Source organism: Antennarius striatus, chromosome 1, assembly GCF_040054535.1.
Source record: "Antennarius striatus isolate MH-2024 chromosome 1, ASM4005453v1, whole genome shotgun sequence".
Taxonomy (NCBI): domain Eukaryota; kingdom Metazoa; phylum Chordata; class Actinopteri; order Lophiiformes; family Antennariidae; genus Antennarius; species Antennarius striatus.
Genome location: NC_090776.1, coordinates 4753955 through 4769860, shown reverse-complemented (window position 1 = coordinate 4769860; position 15906 = coordinate 4753955). Strand labels below are relative to the sequence as shown.

General features: G+C 40.1%; 1 protein-coding gene across 1 annotated transcript in view; it reads left to right on the top strand.

The window, feature by feature from the left end:
* Positions 1–15178, top strand: part of LOC137595948 (mucin-5AC-like) — a 45107-nt gene extending 29929 nt beyond the window's left edge. The window contains exons 34-51 of the mRNA XM_068316330.1: positions 484–623; positions 740–911; positions 1074–1312; positions 1506–1689; positions 1910–2093; positions 3725–3903; positions 4002–4071; positions 4165–4295; positions 8113–8147; positions 8246–8414; positions 8826–8924; positions 9039–9079; positions 9572–9694; positions 11292–11390; positions 13258–13386; positions 13540–13579; positions 14038–14161; positions 14759–15178. Coding sequence (XP_068172431.1) covers positions 484–623; positions 740–911; positions 1074–1312; positions 1506–1689; positions 1910–2093; positions 3725–3903; positions 4002–4071; positions 4165–4295; positions 8113–8147; positions 8246–8414; positions 8826–8924; positions 9039–9079; positions 9572–9694; positions 11292–11390; positions 13258–13386; positions 13540–13579; positions 14038–14161; positions 14759–14978 — 2378 coding nt within the window. The 3' untranslated portion in view covers positions 14979–15178. The remainder of the gene's footprint in view (positions 1–483; positions 624–739; positions 912–1073; positions 1313–1505; positions 1690–1909; positions 2094–3724; positions 3904–4001; positions 4072–4164; positions 4296–8112; positions 8148–8245; positions 8415–8825; positions 8925–9038; positions 9080–9571; positions 9695–11291; positions 11391–13257; positions 13387–13539; positions 13580–14037; positions 14162–14758) is intronic.
* The last annotated feature ends 728 nt before the right edge of the window (positions 15179–15906 follow it).

The window sequence follows — 15906 nt, the reverse complement described above, 5'->3', positions numbered from 1 at the left end:
TGTCCTGAGGAGAGATAGTGAATATATTGGTAGAAGGATGCTGACTTTGGAACTGCCAGGCAGGAGGCCTAGAGGAAGACCAAAGAGGAGGTTTATGGATGTAATGAGGGAAGACATGAAGGTAGTTGGTGTGAGATAAGAGGATGCAAAGGACAGGGCTAGATGGAGGCAATTGATTCGCTGTGGCGACCCCTGAAGGGAAAAGCCAAAAGGAAAAGAAGAAGAAGATTTATCATACATGTACAGACTACTTAAGGCCAAAAATGAACATTACAAAACATACAAAACAGAAAGTTCATAATAATCATTCCAATTTAAATACTATTAATAACAGTATGTGGCCCATTGTTAGTGTAGAAACCGACAAAAAATAAAAACAAAGCAAAATCACATGAAAGTATCCTGACTGTTTAACCACGGCAGCCATGGCTTTGTGCTGTGTCGGGTGTGTTCGGCTGTGTTCAGTGTGTGCCCCTTTTTCAGACTCCATTGTCTACAATGTGACAGACCTTGATGGTTACTGTTACATTGGGTACTGCAATGAAAGCTGTCAAGTCGTGCTCAAGCATCATCAGTGTTCTGAATCTGGAAAAGACTGTGATCATATGAGACCTCCAAGAAAGGTACTTTTCTTTTCCACATATGGTTTATCATACTGCATTATCAAGCTTTACTGCCCCAAATGTTACTGTGCTGTACTGTATTTTTTATTTTTTATTTTACTCTAATCTGACTTCAGGATGGAGAAAGCTGGAAAGAAAGTAACTGTGTCATTGGAGCATGTGATAATGGCAATGTGATCTATAATCACACAAAATGCCCAACTCTGAAGCCTGTACTGTGTCACAATAACTTCCCTGCTGTTGAAGTGTGGGATGATGACAGATGCTGCCCTCACTATGAATGCCAATGTATGTTTGACCAACTAAAATAATACTTGGTTGCAAAATCTTCCAGTTAAATATAAACATGTTTTGTTTTGTGTCATCATTTAACTTGAACTTTAATTATTTAAGCTGTCCACAGTATGGACTGTATTATTCAAAATGTCACATTTTCTGTCTTGTATTGAGGTATCTGCTATGGTTGGGGAGACCCCCACTATGTTACCTTCGATGGAACCTATTATAGTTTTCAAGGCAACTGTTCATACTGGCTGGTCAAAGAAATTTTGCCAAAGTACAACTTCAGTGTTATGATTGAAAATTACGATTGTGATACATTTGATGGCTCATCCTGTCCACAGTCCATCACAGTTTTCTACCAAACCTACAGGATCTTTATCACACAGGCAGATAATTTCACTAATCAGGTATGGTAATGATTTTTATATTCATTTTTGAAACTCTTGTCTCTTCTTACCTTCTTTGTCAATGCAACTAAATGTTCGAGCATTACATTTACATTTTACTGATATAATGAACTATTCTTAGAAGAATTAAACTTTCAAAAATAAATGTAAAGAGCTAATCCTCACATTAATATTACAATTGTTTTTGTTTTAGATTTCTATTAATGACAAGCCTGTAGGTCCTGCATACCAGAATGGTCACATCCGAATAATCACTACTGGTATTGATACTGTGCTCATAATTCCTAAAATCCATGCAAAGGTCACTTTCTCTGGGCTCATATTCAGTATCTACTTGCCCTTTAGTGACTTTGGCAACAACACTGAGGGACAGTGCGGTGAGTTTTGTATTAGAAGTGATTGAGAGATCAATTGTCAAATGGCATGGCAATCATTTTATATTTTATGCGTCTTGCAAAACAGAAAAAAACTGTTAAATCTGCTTTTTTCTGGATTCTGTATTCAGTTCAGTAATCCACCAATTATTAGGCAGAAAAATGTCAACAATTTACTGACACACATTGTATCTCAGCTTACTCATTTTTCCTGTAACTCTAGGCACATGTGATAACAACCAGACAGATGATTGTATGTTACCCAGTGGCAAAATTGACCCTTCATGTCCTAATATGGCACATGAGTGGCACACTAAAAGTAAAAATTGTGAACGTCCACCTCAGCCAACATCCTCACCAATACCTCCTTCCTGTGATACAACCATTTGTGACATCATCAAAAGCAGGTACTGTGTGAAAAATCGATAAATGATAGAGTTACGGCAGTAGCTCAGTCTACTAGACCTGTCTTGGCTTGAGGAGCGGCAGGTGGCTGGTTCATGACCAACGTGGACCAAAAAGTATGAGGTGTGAATTGTTAGCTGGAAAGGGTCACTTCACCTCCTGAGCACTGCCGAATTGCCATTGAGCAACTCCACAAGCTGCTCAAAGGGCTGCCCTTCAGTCTAATATTTCTCTCTCCAGTTTGCATGCTTACAGGCCTTGTGCTTGTGTCTCTTTGTATGTATGTATGTATGTGTGGTTGTGTGTATGTGTGTGTATGTGTGTGAAAAAGATGTAGTGAAAGAGTGAAAAAAATTCTCCACGGGGATCGTCGGAGTATTTCAATTAAATAGCGTGTAAAATATATAGTCTTTTATACCCCTTTTTTCTTTTATAGTTTTTATACCCCTTGAATATTTAGGCGTTGTGTCATGTTATTAGTTGTGCCCTCCATAAAGCTGACTCTAATGTAAGACTGGCAATGTTATGTGCTGTGAGGCAAAAGCAATGCCAGGACCCCGGATGCAGAGTACAAGAGAAAACAGTTTATTAAGCACAAATTAATAACAGAAAATCACTCGAAGGAGACGCTCAACTAACAAGGCAGCAACAGATAATCACTTTCTTAAGAAATGATTGAAGCTAAAAAAGTAACAACGGAAAATCACCTTACTCAGGGAGAAACTCTTGAAGACCAAAAACAAGAGAATTTCCGGAAAAAAAAAAAAACTCGCAGTGGGAAACTTGTGGCAGGAGACAAGGTCAGCAACGTGGCACAACACAGAGTGCATGACATAAAAAATCTTCCGGTGCTGAATAACAAGGGAAAGGTGGCTAAAGAGGCCCCAGATAATCAGCCTGATAAAACTCAGGTGTCGAGACCAGACTGCCGACGAACCCAAATCCACCTCCTGCCACACTCCAGCACTGCAGAGAGGGAGAGAGAGACCAGAGCAAAGAAACATGACCAGAGCAACAAACACAACCATGACAGGCAAGATGGAAGTCATTGTTGAAAGAAAGCAAATGGAAGACTTGCTCGCAGCTTGCCACAAAGCATACAGGAGACACAGCAAATGTAAAAGAAGTTGTTCTGGTCAGTCCACTTCACATTATGAGCTAATTTGTTTTGGTCAGTCGCATAAAATCCCAATAAAATACAAGACTGTTTTTAAGGAGACAAAATGTGGAAAAGTTCAGGGGATATGGATACTTTTGCATGGCACTGTGTCTATGAAAATTCCCCACAATGCACTGGCAATGCATCCAGGATGTACCCCATCTCTCGCCTATAGCCACCTGGGATAGCCTCCAGCAACATCTGTGACCCGCAAGGTGGTTAAATGGCTGTTAACGATCAGAAAATCTCCAAGACGATGGACGGATGGATGGATGGATGGATGGATGGATGGATGGATGGATGGATGGATGGATTGCACTTAGAAATTCCAACTCTACTTATGTTACTTTTCAATTAGGAAACAACATATGATCATATGATCACTTTATTCACTTTTCTTAGTATGTTCATATGAAATGTTGCAGTCAGCTTGTGTCCATTGCTCATACTGACTAAAAATCCAATTTTTCCCAGTGTGTTTGAAGCATGCCATGCACTCATCAACTACAAACCCTTTGTCATGGCATGTGAAGATGATGTTTGCCGTGTTCACACTAAACCCATTGGCTGCACAAGCATTCAGACCTATGCTGACGCTTGTGCTGAGGCTGGAGTGTGTGTCGACTGGCGGAGTGCCTCTGTAGGACTTTGTGGTATGCAAATTTAACCTATGCGTTCAATGTTCAGCTGTGCCAACTCATAACGCACAGCTAAAAACACTAATTTTCATCTTCTCTTCATTTCTTGATAGAATATAAATGTCCAAGACCCAAAGTGTATCAGGCATGTGGTCATCCCGTGGAGTTTACCTGTGATTCCTGGTAAACATTACTGTGTATCACAAGCTGTCATTTTTTTCATTCATTAATGTTTTGAATCCACTGAATTAACACAGTATACTGTTGTTTCTGCAGGTACAATGAAAAATTCATCTATGCCATCAATGACTTCAGCGCCATGACACATGTGAAGCGTGAGGGTTGTTTTTGTCCAAATGGCACTATCCTCCTCTCGTCCAACTCACATGAATGTGTGCCCACCTGTGGTAAGCTTGGGTAACTACTGTGTATCAGCATTTGTTACAAATACGAATATCCTGCCAGCATTAACGTAATCACAATTTCTGTTCAGTCCTCAAAATCACAAGTTAGGACCAACTTTAACTTTGATTCCATAAATTCACCTTTAGTTCAACAATTAAAATTTTAACAATACTGGTCCATCCATACAATTAATCAAATGTTAGACAGTAGCTTTGCTTATCTGTGTGGGTTCTCAGACATCTAGCTTCAGGTACATCATCCATCCATCCATCCATCTTCAACCGCTTATCGGGGCCGGGTTGTGGGTGGGTCTCAGGAGGGATGTCCATACTTCCCTCACCCCAGACACCTCCTCCAGCTCCTCCGGGGGGATCTCGAGGTGTTCCCAGGCCAGCCGAGAGGCATAGTCCCTCCAGCGTGTCCTAGGTCTTCCTCGAGGTCTCCTCTCGGTAGGACATACCCGGAACTCCTCCCAAGGGAGGCGTCCAGGAGGCATCCAGAACAAATGTCCGAGTTACCTCAGCTGACTCCGCTCGAGGCGGAGGAGCAGCGGTTCTGCTGCAAGCTCCTCCCTGGTGACTGAGCTCCTCACCCTGTCTCTATGGGTGCACCCAGCCACTCCAAGGAGGAAACTCATTTCAGTCGCTTGTATCCAGGATCTTGTAGTTTCTGTCATGAACCAAAACTCGTGACCAAAGGTGAGAGTAGGAACGTATATTGACTGGTAAATGGAGAGCTTCGTCTTGCGACTCAGCTCCTTCTTCACCACAACAGACCTATACAGCGACTGCATCACCGCGGTTGCTGCATAGGTCTGTTTCAATGTAGTCCTACTAAACTCTGATCCGTCTGTCAATCTCACGTTCCACCCTTCACTCACTCATTAACAAGACCCCAAGGTACTTATGCTCCTCTACATGGGACAAAGACTCTCCACTGACCTGAAGAGGGCACACCACCCTTTCCTGGTTGAGAACCATGGCCTCAGATTTAGAGGTGCTGATCCTCATCCCACTCGCACCCCAATCAGCTGCAAACCGTCCCAGTGCATGTTGAAGGTCCAGGTTTGATGAGGTCAACAGGACAACATCATCCTTAAAAAGCAGAGATGAAATCCTTTGGTCCCCAAACCGGACTGCCTCCAGATCCTGGCTGCGCCTAGAAATTCTGTCCATAAAAATTATGAATCAAGCTCTGGCTTTGTTCATACAGGGACCAGACAGCCCTCAGCGAAGGGCCCAGAACCCCATACTCCCGAAGCACTGCCCACAAGATATTACAAGGGACACGATCGAACGATGCCTTCTCCAGATCCACAGAATACACGTGGACTGGTTAGGCAAACGCCCATGAACACTTGAGCATTTGACGGAGAGTGTAGAGCTGGTCCAGTGTTCTGCAACCGGGACAAAAACCGCATTGTTCCTCCTGAATCCGCGGTTCGACTACAGGCCTAATCCTCGTCTCCAGTACCCTGGAATAGACTTTCCCTGGGAGGCTGAGGAGTGTGATCCCCCTATAGTTAGAACAAACCTTTCGGTCCCCCTTTTTTGAAAAGAGGGACCACCGCCTCGGTCTCCCAATCCAAAAGTACTGTCCCCGACTCCCATGCGATGTTACAGAGATGTGTCAACCATGAAAGTCCCTGCACATCCAGAGGCTTGAGGTATTCAGGGAGAATCCCATCCACCCCCGTTGCTTTGCCACCAAGGAGTTTGGCAACCACCTCGGTGACTTCAGCTTGGGGGATGAATGAGACAACTTCTGAGACCTCAGCCTCTGCTTCCTCTGTGTAAGACACGGTAGTGGGATAGAGGAGATTCTTGAAGTATTCAATTAACTTCAATCAACTTTTATTTTTATAGCGCTTAATCACATCTGAAGACATTTCAAAGCGCTTCACAGATAGAAAGCCAACAATGGCCTCCAGAGCAAGCAAGCTGTGGTATTCTTTCCACCACCCGACAATATCCCCAGTCGAGGTCAACAGCTCTCTGCCTCTACTGTATGATGGAGAGGTACATCATAAAGAGTAAAATAAAAATTAACTGGGCTTGCTTGGGAAGGCACCATCCGTCCAACAACTTCCTCTTTGAGTACACAAAGGAGCTGCCTGCTGCTCTACCATCACCCTACAAGAAACCGTGTGCGTGTGTGTGTGTGTGTGTGTGTGTGTGTGTGTGTGTGTGTGTGTGTGTGTGTGTGTGTGTGTGTGTGTGTGTGTGTGTGTGTGTGTGTGTGTTTGTAAATATGCTTCCAGAACCCATACTGGGATGTGGTTCCACAAGAGATGGACTTGATATCTGAAACCTGTGGTCTTCCATTCTACTTTTGGAGAATATAGGACCCATAAATATTACTATGCTGTGGAAGCACAGTGTTGTGGGGGGAGGGGGGTATACAATACTATGAGCTCCTTAAGATAGAATGGTGCCTGACTATGAAGTGGTTTTTAAGTTAGAAGATATTTTAATTATATTGCAGATTTCAGAGGGAACCAGCGTGGGGTAAACTGAAAAAAGGAGGAATATGATCTCTTGTCCTGGTTATCGCCAGTGCATATGCCACAGAATTCTGGGTTAAATGCAGAGTCCTAAGGGAAGTATTGGAGTAAGGTGATAACAAGGAGCTGCAATAATCCAGCCATGTAAACAGTATAGAATGTGTCAGTGTTCACTCAAATCAACTTCATTACTTCTAAGGTATTCTTAATGAAGCTAAAATATCCTTAGAAACAATGTAGGTGAGTTGTGAGATGTAGATGTGGAGTTGAAAGATTGCAGATTTATGTAAACTACCAGATAAAAAAATTAGATATAGGCTAAATGTAACTAAATATAACTTCTTCTTTCCTTTCGGCTTTTCCCTTCAGGGGTCGCCACAGCGAATCAGTAGCCTCCATCTAACCCCATCTTCTGCATCCTCTTCTCACACACCAACTACTTTCATTTCCTCTTTCACTACATCCATAAACCTCCTCTTTGGTCTTCCTCTAGGCCTCCTGTCTGGCAGTTCAAAACTCAGCATCCTTCTACCAATATATTCACTATCTCTCCTCTGGACATGTCCAAACCATCTCAGTCTGGCCTCTCTGACTTTATCTCCAAAACCTGTAACATGTGCTGTCCTTCTGATGGACTCATTCCTGATCCTTTCCATCCTGGTCACTCCAAGAGAGAACCTCATTAATATAAAATTAATATAATTAAAGGTCATTATTCTAAAAGAATAGATGGATTAGTGTATTCAACCCACATTAAAAAAAAGACTGTAGAGGACACTTTCGTCACTATTGATCAATACATACAGTATATGCTACTTGTAAGAAATAAAAACCGATGCAGGTAAGTAATGAAATATCCCCGAATGGTATGTACTTTAGAATTAGTTATAAACCAAACACATTCTGCACCATGGTATCAGTGACTTCTGTTTTAGTAGTATTACTATGAAACAGTAAACAAAGTAAAACACATTAACTTCTGTAATTAAAAGGCCCTTCAGAAATGAAATTCTGGTCAATGTGATGAATACCTTTTAACTTGGGAATCAATACTGTTAATTGGCCAAAATAGGATCCAGAGACTGGCATTTTTTTATCCAAATTGTACTAGGTTACAGAAAAGGAAACCAAAGTTTTGATTACTAAATGCATCATTGTTTCATCAATTTATCAAATAAGAGAGAAGAATCTAATCACATTTATCATTTATCACATTATGTCCTCATTCATCTACCTCATGTAGTTCCTGATACATGCAATTCAAAGTAATCAATTTTATGTGGAAGTGACTTGTGTTTTCTATCTTTTCTAAATAGAAATTTGTCGCTTATCAAATGGAAAATGGACAAAGGTAAATATTTTAGCTCCACTGCTTATTTCTGCATTCACTAATAAGGCCATGATAATGCCAAGTCTCCTGCTATTCATCAACAAACATTGTATCCTCAGGCCAATTCAACATGGACAGAAGGCTGCAACGTGTGCACATGTGAGGAGGACACACTACAGGTCTCCTGTCGTCATGTGTCCTGTCCATCAAAACCACCTCTCACCTGTGACCAAGAAGGTCAGGTCAAGGTCACTGAAACTGTTGACTGCTGTGCCCATGAGAAGTGTGGTAAGTGTGCACCAAATTGATCCTCAGTCAGTACAATCTGTGTTTAGAAGCATTTCATCAATATATGACATTAAAATGTAACCCATCAATTTTAGGCACTTGTATTAAGGAGTAATGTTTAAGGATTCCTTTATCATTTTCTATTCTGATAACCATGACCATGCATTGTGAATGTACATCTTTGATGGAGGTGTTGCAAATGACTGAACCACACAATCGTTCCCCAACACCTCATCAGTTTGGTGTTAGTCTTAAGTTACACATAAATGTGTTTGTGCATGCCAAAAAGGTTGATAATAATAAGATTTGGCCACAGTATTCTCTTACACCCTGTTGTGTGTCCTGAGTATTTCATAAGAAGCTGATTATTGATCTAGAGGCTCCTACATTCTTCCATGTGTCTGTGAACAGATTGTGATAGGAAACAGTGCTCTGGTTTGGTGCCATCGTGTTCTATTGGTTACAGTCTGAACAGTACTTTAGGAGTCTGCTGTGTCAAACATTCCTGTGGTGAGTGTGCCCATGTCAGTGCATGCTGATGCAATTCTTTGGACAAGTTTTATTTCTGCCACTGTGACTGTTGTAGTACATTTATATCTGTTAATATTTTGGTCTGTTTTACAGTCCCTAAAAATGTTTGTGTTTTCAAGAACCATGAATATCAGGTGAGATCTCACTATGGCCATATCTATAAAACTAATGGGAAGTGTCAAGAATACAACAGAAAACTGAAAGTAGCTCAGGGAATGATGGTGTTATTATATCAGAGGGACACAACAAAACCTCCTGTAAAATGTTCATCAGAGAAATATGACCAGTGTAATTTAATCAAAACTGACCTCTTTTCACTTAGACCCTAAATAAAGGAGAAGGTCTTCTTTCAACACATATATATATAGACTATTTTATTTTACTTACTTTAACTTTTATTTTGCTCAATTTTGCATCATATTTGTATGTAAATTTTAGGAAATTCTAAATTCCCCAGTTTGAGATAAATAAATAAATAAATAAATAAAGTCAGTCAGTCAGTCTATTTCACTAAACCACTGAATTATATTGTAGGAGGATAGATTGCGTTGCTTAGTAGGTGCTTGTACTGTTTTGTCAAGACAAGTATGTGTATCTATGCTGACCTTCGCATTCTGTCCATCCAGGTTGGAGACCTGGTGCCAATGAATTCATGTGACAAGTGCACATGTACTAACCAGAGAGATGACAGCAGCCATCTGCTTCAAGTAGAATGTCTGCCTTTGCCATGTGACACACACTGCCCTCTGGTAAAACTACAGCACGGAATAACAAATGACAAAACACAAAGAATTTATTGACGACACCATTAAAAAAGTGATACAAGCTTATGCCATGTTTTAACGTTTTTACTTGAAGCCAAACGCATCTAATGAGAAAAACAATTGTTTACACAAGAGGGTAGAAGAATGTAAAAACTATTAACCCAATCGTGGAATCGTGGTCAAACAGGCAAGGGGTAAAAATCCAGAACATGAACAGACAACAGAAGGCTGACTCGTGGTCGTACAAAAAGCAGTCAAGGAATACAGTAATGATTGGCATATGAAACCCTCTGCTCAAACGAATACTGAATTACACTGCAACAGTGCTGAACTGAAGTGAAGGGCCTTAAATAGACAGACCAGGTTCAAGTGGAACTGATGATTACCTAAGTAACTCGGTGTGAACAATGTGGAGGATCTAAACACTTTTTCTTCTTCTCCTTTTGGATTTTCCCTTCAGGGGTCGCCACAGCGAATCAGTTGTCTTCTACATCCTCTTCTCTCACACCAACTATCTTCATGTCCTCTTTCGCTACATCCATAAACCTCCTCTTTGGTCTTCCTCTAGGCCTCCTGCCTGGCAGTTCAAAACTCAGCATCCTTCTACCAATATATTCACTATCTCTACTTTGGACATGTCCAAACCATCTCAGTCTGGCCTCTCTGACTTTATCTCCAAAACCTCTAACATGTGCTGTCCCTCTGATGTACTCATTCCTGATCCTATCCATCCTGGTCACTCCCAAAGAGAACCTCAGCATCTTCATCTAAACACGGATTGGCTAAAGACCAAACAACACAATCAGGGGAAACAAACCATGTGCAAAGAATCGTAAATGTGGCATTAACAGAAAACCAGAAAAGTACATAATCTGAAAACCAATAAACAAAATACATAGTCAGGAATGTATGAATAAGGCAAAACACAACATGGCAGATGCAGATCCTCACAGAAAGTGTGTCATAGGATAGGTCATTGTCTAATCCTGACTTGCCAAAAGTTCATAATGTGAATTTGATTTGTACTCAACATTATATTAGTGTAGGTTCTTCTTAACATATTAAATTTCCCAGTTTGGGATCAATAAAGCACACCCTACATATATATTTTTGTTTCTGGGATAAACTGGTGACTTATGCAGGGTGTACCCAGCTACTGCCTGTAGTCAGCTGAGATACACTCCAGCGTAAACCCATGACCCAGATCCGGGTGAATGACTGAAGATGAGACGATAACTGATCATCTCATCTTCAACAAAATTATATTAATATTTGGAGGGGGGATATTTATGTGTATTGTGTCTACATACAGTACGACATTTTCTCTCTACCATGTAAGGCATGACAAACTCTGTGCTCTCGGCATTTGTCACAACATTAGTTTTCCATCTTTTCTGCTACATAAATAAGTAACTGTAAAGCTAAGTAAAGAAACCAGACAGCCATTCCTTTCTATAGTTAACATAAGAATACATACAATGCAATGGAAACATAACATAAAATAGCCACCTTTATATATTGTGATGATTTTACATTATGATCTGTATGTTTTCACAAATTTTGTCTCATGTTTGTGATTTAGGGTTATGAATACAAGATCTCATCTAACCAGTGTTGCGGAACATGTGTCCAAAACAGTTGTGTTATCGTGCTGTCTGGCAACTCCACACACTTAATAAAGGTTGGTATATGTGAGTATATGTGTCTCTAGAGAAAAATGTGAAGTGATTTTGAAGAAACACACAATGTGGAACAAATATGCTGGTGCTCCTTCTTATTCAGTAGGTCTCGGTAATCCCATGAATCTGCAGCAAGGATGAAGATGTTTCACCTGCCATATAAGAGGCTTCTAGTGGGAAGATATTTAAATTCTTCTGAGGTCACTAGCATATTAACACTTGTGAAGGTCAGGACATTAACAATTGAGTCTCAATGATGCCTTCAACAGACAGAAACACAGCTGTGGTCTGGGTTCCACACTGTCCCCGATTGTGGCTAATCTTTACATGGCAGAAGTGAAAAACAGCATCGTGCTTTAGATGTGTGTATGACACCTAAGTTAAATTCACAACCCTGGAATCTTAGAAAACATTTCAATGAACAAGAACATCAATAGATGTCAGGCAGAACCATCTTTAGACTGCGCAGTAGACACTGAGCTGTGCAGGAGACAACATCAACATTAAATTGGGATTTACACAGATGACCAGTATTCCATTCTCGCCGTCCACTGGAGCACAAGATGGGACTCATCAGACCTTAACACAATCAGGTCAAAACTGGTTTGTCTGATGGACAAAACACCCAAAAAAGATTCAGTAATCCTGTTTATCATGTCTAATGCAGTGAGGAGTGCACATGTCTGCATACAAGAGAAACTAAGCAACCACTCCACAAATACATGGTACAGCAAATTTGACAATTTGACAGCACTCTGCACATTTTGGACATAGAAGACAGATGGTTTACAAAGAAATGAAAAATGCCTCCCATGTCAAATTGGAACGACTATCTCTAAAGCCATATACTTTCATAGTTTTAGCATCTCTGCCCAAAGGTTCACAAAGTCATGTAAATTTGATAATTACTATCGACTCACATTATGTATCAACAACTTTAATGACCCATAGTACTTTTGACACAACTGTCAGTGTGTCAGATGTGTTAAAATATTTGTATCTCCACCAGTCAGAACAGTTCATTAGAGCTGAAGACGCCTCTTGGGTGAAAATTTAATTCTCTCTTCTCTGGCCAAAGATCTACCCCTACATAAAACTGATCAAGATCCTCCTATTCTTTCAGACATCATGTGGATAATCAGATAAATAAACAATATGAACAATCGAAGTACCTCCTCCAAGTCTGTTTTCTGTACTTAGTAATCTCTCTTTTACAAAATACTTTACATTATATCATATCACTTTAATAAATAAAAAAAAATCCAGGTTGCTCTTCCAAATGCAATAATTCAGCGCAAACAACAACTATTAGTGGTGTTTTGTTGTATACCGAAGCCATGCCAGATGGAAACAGTCTCAGGCATAGTGATCAGTTTTTTAGCAAAATACCCGTGGATGAGGCCTGATATAAAACTGGATACCATGGAAAGGTATAAAAAATCATTTAGGTTCATCTGGTCTCAAAAATATATACGTATAATCTTGATATTGTCATGCTGTTGTGTCATGGACATAAAAACATTTTTCATTCATACCTAGAGCTCATTTTTTAAAGAATAAAAATGAATGAATGAATCCACAAACATTAAAATATGGCCCTTTGCACAGCATTCACAGGCCTGAAAACAAATAGGGACAGTGCAAAAGTTTTAAGATGTATTTTAGGTTCAAGCATACTAGGCTTTTCACTTTTCAGTGCAATGGAATGACAGAAAAGATTATTTTTGTCAAGTTGTATTCGGTACACAGATTTTCGTCCTCCAGTGAAATGATTATCAGCCAACAGCTGTCATATATAGACACAAATAAGACTGTTTTTTGGAAATGCAAAATCTCTCATATTTTGTGACTTTTTCTTTTAAAAATTAGCCTGGCTCCATCTGGACTCCTACTGGGAATCCCTGTGTGAAGTTTGAATGTGTGAAAATTGGTGATCAGTATATCCCTGTCGAGGCAAAGACCATCTGTCCCCCCTTCAACTCTAATGAATGCATATTGGTAGGTCGCACAAGCACACACACACACACACACACACACACACACACACACACACACACACACACACACACACACACACACACACACACACACACACACACACACACTCAGAAACCATTGTTATTGTCTAATGTGACTGTATGTTTCTTGCAGGGAACCGAGACTTTATCTCCAGATGGATGCTGTCGTGTCTGTATGTATTTCTTCCTTGACCGTCATATTTGTATTGTATTATTATTTACTATGTGGCTCACTGTTCAGTGGAGCCTTATGATCAACACAGCATCTAACATCTAACCACAAAGACCAGAACTATTATGACCTTATGACCAATCATACCCGAGATATTAATACATTATGAAGCATTATTTAATATTTGTTAAAAGGCATTATGAAAGTATCTTTTTGACACAAACCATATTTTTAAGATATCATTAGTACACTACGACTTGTCATACATTCAGTAGTTTGGTCATGTGTAGTGATTCATAACAGTTAACTGAGAATAAAGAGCTGATACATTTTCACACATGATATAAATTGCATTTACAGTTTCACTTACCTCTTGAAAAAATGCAAAGGTGAAAAAATATGTTGTGCTTCCACAGAAGACAGGCCAAATAAACAGTTTTTCTTGTCAACCTGACTCAGGTATTCTGAAGAATCAGCCATGCAGTGTCTCCTCCACTAATGTGTACCTGGAGAGCCAGGGCTGCCACACCAAAGACAAAGTCAATGTCACACACTGTAATGGAGCATGTGGCACCTTCACTTTGTAAGACCCTCTTGTGTTTGTCTTTATCATCACTTATTATTACCCATGTGTGCAGCATACAGTCACTTCAACTCGGTTGTCTTCCATGGTGTGTAATGGTGCTACAATGATAAGACTGTCATTACTTGATTCTTGATTCTTCACATGCAAGTATGAGATATCATTCTCTTCCTCTCTCTCTCTCTCACACACACACACACACACACACACACACACACACACACACACACACACACATACATATTCATACACGCGCGCGCACACACACGCACACACACACACACACACACACACACACACACACACACACACACACACACACACACACACACACACACACACACACACACACACACACACACATATTCATAGAGAGGTGGCAGATGTTCACACAATTAACAATGTCCCACACACATACACATTCAAGGACACTTGTACTGTGGATTAATTAAATGGGCCAGGAACGTGACTTTGATGTGCTTTGTAGCTCTGTCACCTTAAATTTATCTTGAAAAATGTTTTCTAAAAACTCTCTGCTTTTTTCCTCCCTCTCTCATCTTTTCCATGTATTTACAACTTCCCTTTCTTTGCTCTCAGCTACTCAACAAAAATGAGATCATTGCAGCATACCTGCTCTTGCTGCCAGGAGTTGGCTACATCTGAACAGCAAGTCCAACTCTTCTGTCCCAACAACACTGAGATCACCTACACCTACACCCGTATTGAAGACTGTGGTTGCCTCAAAACGGAGTGCTACAGCCAAAGTGAGATTACAACTGCCACCTCCAGTCCAAAGTCACATCCAAGGGTGACATAAAGCAGAAACACAAAAGAGCATGTGACTGCATACTGTAGGAGCATCAGTTATCGGTATCAAAATAAAACAATAAGAATAACATCTGTGTCAGCTTCATCCACTGTACATCGATTAGTCACATCTGTGTGAAAGCTTGTTTACTTAATTTGGCTTAATAACAGTGTAAACACAAAGATCTCTTAAATAAAGATTATCCTGTAAATGCAGGCTGAGAGTTTCTACCTTCGTCACAGTTTTTAACTGCATTCACCTGCGTGTGTGTGAGTGTGTGTGTGTGTGTGTGTGTGTGTGTGTGTGTGTGTTTGTGTGTGTGTGTGTGTGTGTGTGTGTGTGTGTGTGTGTGTGTGTGTGTGTGTGTGTGTGTGTGTGCGTGTGTGTGTGTCTGTGTGTTTTATCACCACCCATTTCTGATTAGAATGGTTCCATTTACAGACAAATAAAATCAAACCTCATAGGCAAACACCATTTTGATAACACGCTGTTGACTAACTACTGAGTTAGAGGTTACTCCCAGGCTCTGTGACGTCTTCATTATTTTTTTCCTCATTAATTTTGAATTTCATAGCACCATATTCATTAACACTTTAATTGTAATTTTGGGAGGAAAAGGCCTCGACATTCTTCATACAAACATCGAAATGAAGAAATTTTAAACAAGAAATTAATTTTTAAACAATTTTCAAAAGACTTCATAGCCATAGCATTGTCCATTTTACTGAACGTGTTAACTAAACTTTGTACTGATGTTATTTTGGAGTGTTTGTGTTGTACTCTCAGTGCTTTACTGTAAACACAACAGCAAAATGACATTTTAGATAATAGAGTGATTGTACCAGGCATGCACTGCTTACTTTTCAATATCAAAGTAATTCTGTGTATATCAGCTCACCTCTACCTTCACTTTTGGCAACACTCCACCTTTAACTGT